The following is a 7,277-nucleotide window of genomic DNA, read 5'->3' on the forward strand; positions in this document are numbered from 1 at the left end:
TAGATTCAAATTAGATGCATCTACCTATGAAACTGGAATTTATCTGAGAGTAGGGACATTTCCTCATTTACTTGTACTCTCCATTCAATCAACAGACATTTTTTATGTATTTGTGCTGCATACATAATGGTCAATAAGACAAACCCACGTCTGCTCTCATGCATCGCACATTTTAGTGAGGTTGACTGAGAAAAACAAAACAAGGATGCAGACAAAGTCATAATTGTGAAGAAACAGTTAAGAAAAAGAGGGAATAATGAGAAGGCATTCTCTAACTAGAGGGGTCAGGTTGACATTTGAACTGAGGCCTGAAAGTTGAGAAAGACCTAGCCATGCAAAAAGGCAGGGAGGAGAGCATTCCAGGCCAAGAGAACAGTATGAGCCAAGGTCCTATGGTAGGAATAAGTAGGGTACCTTCAAGGAAAAGAAAGAAAACCTATGTGTGTGCATGTGGAACATGATGAGCTTGAAGGGAGAGATAGGAAATGAGTTTGGAGAGACAGATGGGAGTCAAGTTATGCAGGGGCTTGAAGTCTGTGGTAAAAAGTTTGGGTTTTATTCTAAATGTGTTTCAAGGGTTTGAAGCAAGGGAGTAATGTGATCTGGTGGTGTTTCCTGATCACTCTTACTCCTGTGTAAACAGTGGATTGGAAAGATGAAGAGTATAGGAGGCAGGGAGGCCAAACAGGAGACTTTTATACAGGTGACATTGGCCTGCACAAAGTTGTGGAATTGGGAGTAAGAATTGGCATGCCTCACTAAGGGACTGCATGTGGGGATGCATGGAAAGAGAGGAATAAAGGCTGATACTTAGGTTTCTGGCTCGAATACCTGGGTAGTTGGCCATGGCACTTCATTGAAATGGTTGAAAGTTGGGAGCAAGGGCAGATTTGGGGTAAAAAAAAATGAACTTCATTTTATGACTTAGAGCACATTAGATGTGAGATGCCAGTGAGAGATCAAAGCACCAAGCAACACTTTGTTCCTCAGGGGGTTGATTTACACTACAACCCTCTACCACCCACCACCACCACCCATCACCACCCCTTGCTGGAAAAGGCTGTTGTGGGGATACACTGTAAACATTCATGCCCACAGTGAAATTATTTGTATTTTACTGTAAATGTTTAAAATCAGCGTAAGAAGCTCTAACCATGTTGCTCACAGTGTGATTAAAAGGCTTCCAGCAGCACAATGACCAGGACCCTTGTTCAAAATGCAGATACCTAAGCCCACCTCAGTCCTCTTGCAGCTGAATTGAAGGGTGTCATCTGCCTATTTAGCAAGTTTTCCAGGGGATTCTGAGGCCCACTGAAATTTAAGAACCTTTGCTAGGACAAGAAACTATGAGAAGGTGCCCCTGAAGATCTGAGAAGGGTGTGGGCAGAGCTGACCCCATACTTGAGAGTTACTCGGACATCTTGTTAAAATACATGTGCTGACATGGCAGGTCTGGGGCCCGGCCTGGAATTCTGCACTTCTCACAAGCTCCCAGGTGATGGTGATGCTGCTGGTCCAGGTCCACACTTCCAGTAGCAAAGAGCTAGATCAGTGGTTCTCAATGGGGGTTGATTTTCACCCCTCAGGGAAATTTGACAATGGGCAGAGACAATTTTTGGTTGTTGCAAAAATGGGAGGGGGATATAACTGGCTACTACCAGGTAGAGTCAATAAATGCCACTCAATATCCTATAATGCAGTTCCCACTACAAAGGAGTATCTAATCCATGGGTATTAACCCAAAGAAAATAAAAACACTAATCCAAAAAGATATATACATCACTATGTTTATTGCAGCATTATTTACAATAGCCAAGATATGGAAACAACCCAAGTGTCTTTTTCTTTATTTTTTTATAGATTTATTTATTTATTTATTCATGATAGACACACAGAGAGAGAGAGAGGCAGAGACACAGGCAGAGGGAGAAGCAGGTTCCATGCCAGGAGCCCGACGTGGGACTCGATCCCGGGACTCCAGGATCATGCTCTGGGCCAAAGGCAGGCACTAAACTGCTGAGCCACCCAGGGATTCCCACCCAAGTGTCTATTTTTTTCCAAGTGTCTATTGATAGGTAAATGGATAAAGAAGATGTGTGTGTGTGTGTGTGTGTGTGTGTGTTTGCATAATGGAATGTAAAAGAATGAAAATAAAAGTCATAAAAAGAATGGGATTGTGCCATTTGAGACAACATGGATGGACCTAGAGGGTATCATGCTAAGGGAAATAAGTCACACTAAGAAAGACAAACACATATGATTTCACTTATATGTGGAATAAAAAACAAAACAAATGAATAAGAAACAAAAAGCAGAATCAGATCTAGAAATACAGGTTGCCAGAAGGGGAGGTGATGGGGAGAAGGGCAAAATGAGTGAAGGGGACTGGGAGATACAGGCATCCAGTCATGGGATGAGTAAGTCACAGGAGTAAAAGGCACAGCCCAGGGATTAAAACCAATGATATTATAATAGTGTCAAATGGTGACAGATGGTAGCTACACTTGTGGGGAGTATAGCAGAGAGTTGTTGAATCACTATGGTGTACACCTGAAACTAATGTAACATTGCATGTCAATTCTACTTCAATTTAATTAATTACTTAATTTTTAAAAAATTTACAGAATTTCGTGATCCAAAATGTCAGTAGTGTCACTGTGGAGAAACTCTGGGCTTGATGACAGTCAAAGAGTATAGAGCAGGAAAACTTAGCTAGTACCCAGTGCCTGGTAAGAGTGGTCTAGATGAGAAACAGGAAGTATACTGTGTAGTGAAACTGCAAAGCAGAGTTTCCAAATGAAACGTGGTATCTGCTCCACACCAAGGCTGAAGCCAACAGGACAGAGCAAGGATTAAGGAGAGCTTGAAAACACATGTGGTGCCTGGTAAGGCAGATTCTTGTTTTTATTAAAACTAACCCCTCACATTTGTATTGCACTTCAGAGTTTACAAAACATTTTCGTATGTGTCATATTATTTGATCCACATAACACCCTAATGAGGTAGAGCAAGGATTATTATTTCCATCTCTTTCTTGAATTCAGAAACTTGACACCATCAGCCAAGGAAACGTTTCAGGAATTGAACAGAACTGAAATTTACCTCATTATAAGTAACTTCAGACAAGTCAGATACCTCCTTGGATCAACTTAAAATAGCAGGGTTGGGTGGGATGCTTGGTAAGACTCCTTCCAGCTCTGACATAGGAGTAATTTTGCGATTTTACCAATGAAAAAATTCTAAGTCATGGATGACTGCAAAGTAGGGGACTTGGGACTTTTGGCTCTGAGATGGGCGATTTTAGAGTAGGATGTAGTGGTCTCCACTCAAACCCTTCTCCTCCCCCACCCCCCAGATCCTGGCATTGGGTGGGTAGGGCAAGTACACCCCTCCTTCCTTCCTTTCCTTTGAGAGAGGATGGGGCTGGTGCCTGGGCTGATGCTGTTTCCTCTCCCCACAGGCTGTCTACAAGGCCTGGCTGTGCTCAGAATACTTCAGCGTGACCCAGCAGGAATGCCAGCGCTGGGTGCCCTGCAAGCAATACTGCCTGGAGGTGCAGACCCGGTGCCCCTTTATACTCCCTGACAATGAGGAAATGGTGTACGGAGGGCTTCCTGGCTTTATCTGTACAGGTAAAGGCAGAGCACTGGGGAGAAGGGAGGTGGTGGGGGGCCCAGGGCAGGCACCAGCTTGGAGTGTGGGAGCAGGGAGGAAAACAGGGAAGTCAGATTGGAAGAAGGTTGGTGCCTTGAAGAGTTAGCAGCGAGGTCCCTGGATTGGGATAGGGCCAAGGAGCACAGGGGCCGTCTCTATCCACAACATGCCCTGGCCAAGGAGTCATCCCAGAGAAACTGTCTGGGATCCCTGGAAGAGAAGTATCCAGAAAGGGAAGGTGCTAAGGGACAGGGGGAAAGGAGTCTTGGGCAAGGCTACCAGAGCAGTCCCAGGTTTGAAAATCTCTCTAAGAAAGCCATCTGTCCCCTTAGCACCGCACCACACCTTCCTTATCTATTGGCAGGGTTGCTGGACACTTTGCCAAAGCGGCCGGAAGCCAAGTGCTGTGATGTACAGTGGGTCTCCTGTGAGTCGGAGAAGAAGAAGTTCAAGGAGACTGAGGCCCCCAAAACTCACCACCAGCAATTCCACCACTCTTATTTCCACCACTACCACCAACAGTACCACCACTACCACCCCCGCCATGACCCCCCAGGCCACATCAGCCACAAGCCCTCCCTGCTGCCGGTCTCTGGGGGCTCCCGCCTCAGCCCCAGCAGGATCCGGCTCTATGTCCTTGTTCTCATGCTCCTCCATACCATGGTGTCCTTCTCCAGCAGCCAGGGTGGTGGAGGACTGGGGCTGGAAGCACTGCCAGCCCTAGATGAGGGCTTGACTCGGGAAGAGTGACAGCAGGGAGGGAGGGCAGACCTCCACCACACACAGACATCAGCTCCAGCCCCCCCCCAGGGGGAGGGGGAAGGGCTCCTCCCATGGGAGGTATAGGGTCAGGTGGGGGGCTGCGGGAAATGGGGGGCCACACATCACCCCCAACCTACCCCCACCCCAGAAGCAGCTCCAACAGAACGGCCAGAGGGCCCCAGGGAGCTGCAAAACTCATCCGGGAGAAAAAGGCAGGAGCAGCAGATGCACCCCCTCAGGTCCCTCTCTATGGGGCTTAGCAAAAAAAAAAGCGGTGGAGTGGGGGCTGGAAGTACCCACTCCTGCTGAGGGTCCTGACCCTAGGGAAGGAGGCTGCTCACTGGGCCTTGGCCCTGCAGGGAATGTTGGAGGGCACAGAGAGGAGATGCTCTTTCCCCCCTCCGCATTCCTTTTGTTGCCAGGATCCTTAATTCCCTCCTGCCCATACCCCTACAGGCATTGGCAGACAGTGCAGCGGCCCTCCTCCCACTCCTGCGCACCTTGCCCCATGTGGGGCCGCCACAGGGAAGCACCAAGCTGGGAGATGAAGTGCACATAGTCGTGGCTAGGTTGAGGCCCCAGTGATGCTTTGCCCCACCACCCTAGGCAATGAGGGGTAGACATGGGGTACAGGATGAGTGATGAGAGAGAGTGGAGATGGGGAGGGGAGAGAGAAGGGGAGGTGGGAGGAGGAGAGGAGGGGAGAGGAGGGGTGAGATGCAGGCAAAGGGCCTAGAGAGATAGCTGAATGGTCTATAGTCACCTGGCTTGGGGAAGATGGATGATCAATGTTGACACAGGCTCCAGGACAGCTCTTCAAATCAGAAAGGGTGGCATAAAGAGTCCTGTGGGGAAAGAGCACAGGAACTTGGGTGTTGGGCCTCGAAACAGAAGGCTGATAGCACATGGTCAGACTGCCACTGTCTGAAGGGTCATTATCTTACAGAAGGTGCACATACTCCCAAGGGCCACTCTTGCCCTGGAGATCTTGGCCTTGAGGCCAAAGATGTTTCCATTCCTGATCTCCATGGGGAGGAGGGACTTAAGCCCAAGTGGGTCAGGCCTGGCCTGGGTCCCCATACACCCTCATTCTGTCCTAGCCCAGGCCTCCATGAAGGAGAACCTGGTGGCACTGCCCCACGGCTTTCCAGAGATGAGCCTCCCCTGTCCCCATCCTGTCCCCATCCCCAGCCTACCAAAGAGTATTCATCCCTTCCCATCCCAGACCCCGTGGGTTACTATCTGACTTGTGGAACAACCAGATTCTTCCTCACCCTGTAGCGGGTCCCCTGATCCAGCCACTCCTGCCCCTTACTGGTGAAGGTCCAGAGACAGGCAAGTGGACCCACTGAATAAAGATGATGTGCTGTTGTCTCTTGGCTGAGACACTTGAATTGCTTAGGCAGGCTAGAGGGCTAGACAAGAAAAGAGGCATTGAGAGCCCCCTCGGGGGCTGTCAGCCTTGTGCTGATCTCCTGGCAGTGGGAGGCCACATTGCCTGGGACATCTAAAAGCCGATACGAGTGGACAAGAAAGGGAGCCAGAACTGTGTTCCTGGGACAGGCCAAAGGGGCTTTTGGTGCCAGAAGGGCCCATGTCCTAGGCTGTGATGCCAGTAAGGGCAGGGCTGGGCCTGGAGCTGCATCCGAAGAAGGGGATGGGGAGGGGATAGCTGGAAGTGGTTGGCAGGGGAGAGATGGGAGACCTCCCTAAGGAAAAAGGGAATCATCCGAGGACCTCTGCTGGGTCCCAAATAGGCTCTGCGAGACTGGGGAGTCCTTCCCTGCCAGTTTTCTCATTTGTCACAGCCTGTTTCCTGCCCCCGACCCCTGTGCCCTGCCCACAGCACTTCCAGCCTAGCCTATCCCTAGAGTGCTCTTTTCAGCTGGGGAGGGGAAGAGGTGCTGGCTCCTTTCCAGAGATGCTTCTGTAGATGTGAGAGATCCTAGGTCCTGCCTTCTAACTCCTGCATCCTCAGGAGGCAAAAAGGGACTGGGAAGTAAAGGGGGGCCTTAGGACCCCAAAGAATGGACCCTTGGAGACTCCCATCCTCTCTTCCCCCTCACCAAGTGCCCAGGAGACCCCTGGCTCAGACCAGCCCAGGGCCTTGCCCAGTGGCAGGGGAAAGGGGCACCTCACTCCACCTCGAAGTCATTTGACTATCCCTGTCCACCTCACCTCCCAGATCTTCCGCCACCCTTCCAGCTGTCCCTGCCCTCTGTCACAGGTAGCAGAGCTGGGCAGCTTTCTTATGCCATTTTCTACACTGTGCTTCATGAGTAGAACTTTCTTGCACTAGTTCCTACGACTGAGTCTCCAACCTGGATTCCGAGTAGTCCCCTGTCCCTTCCCTCCTCACCTGGCTATGATTCAGTTGTCCCCCTTCCCCTGCCTCTGTGTTTCGGTGAGAGTCTATGTATGTGTACTGCTTTCTGTTTTGTTGCATTGTGGGGCAGAGGTCTCTCTGCTCTCGTTTAACCCCATAAAGAAATAAATGGTAAGACTTGACGATAACCCTCCTTTCGTGGCTTTGTTCTGTGGAGTCAAGTGCTGCGAGAGAAAGAAGCCTAGGGCTTGCAGAAGGCGCGGGACCGGAGGATGCTGACCCTGTGCCCCGCGGGCTCCTTATGGGCTCAAAGCTCAGAAAAGAAAAAGAAGCTCTGTAGTAGGCCATTGAGACAAGGAATCACAAAATCAACCTTCTGCAGAGATCACACACAGAACTGTGAGTGAGTGAGGTGGACCAGGCTGAGGGGAAACTCAGACTCCAAGGCCATGCATGGTGACAAGTGCAGGGGGCACCTCAAGCTCAGGGTGGTCTTGTGGGAATGTGGGCCCAGTGATGCCAGAGCTCATGCCTT

The 7,277-nt window shown here is 50.0% G+C and overlaps 1 protein-coding gene across 1 annotated transcript in view; it reads left to right on the forward strand.

Annotated features, from left to right (window-relative positions):
• The window catches only part of NALF2 (NALCN channel auxiliary factor 2), a 28,541-nt gene extending 21,624 nt beyond the window's left edge, over positions 1-6,917 (forward strand). Inside the window, exons 2-3 of the mRNA XM_041742259.1 lie at positions 3,461-3,632; positions 4,019-6,917. Coding sequence (XP_041598193.1) covers positions 3,461-3,632; positions 4,019-4,404 — 558 coding nt within the window. The 3' untranslated portion in view covers positions 4,405-6,917. The remainder of the gene's footprint in view (positions 1-3,460; positions 3,633-4,018) is intronic.
• Positions 6,918-7,277: the final 360 nt, after the last annotated feature.

This window comes from Vulpes lagopus, chromosome X, assembly GCF_018345385.1.
Source record: "Vulpes lagopus strain Blue_001 chromosome X, ASM1834538v1, whole genome shotgun sequence".
Taxonomy (NCBI): domain Eukaryota; kingdom Metazoa; phylum Chordata; class Mammalia; order Carnivora; family Canidae; genus Vulpes; species Vulpes lagopus.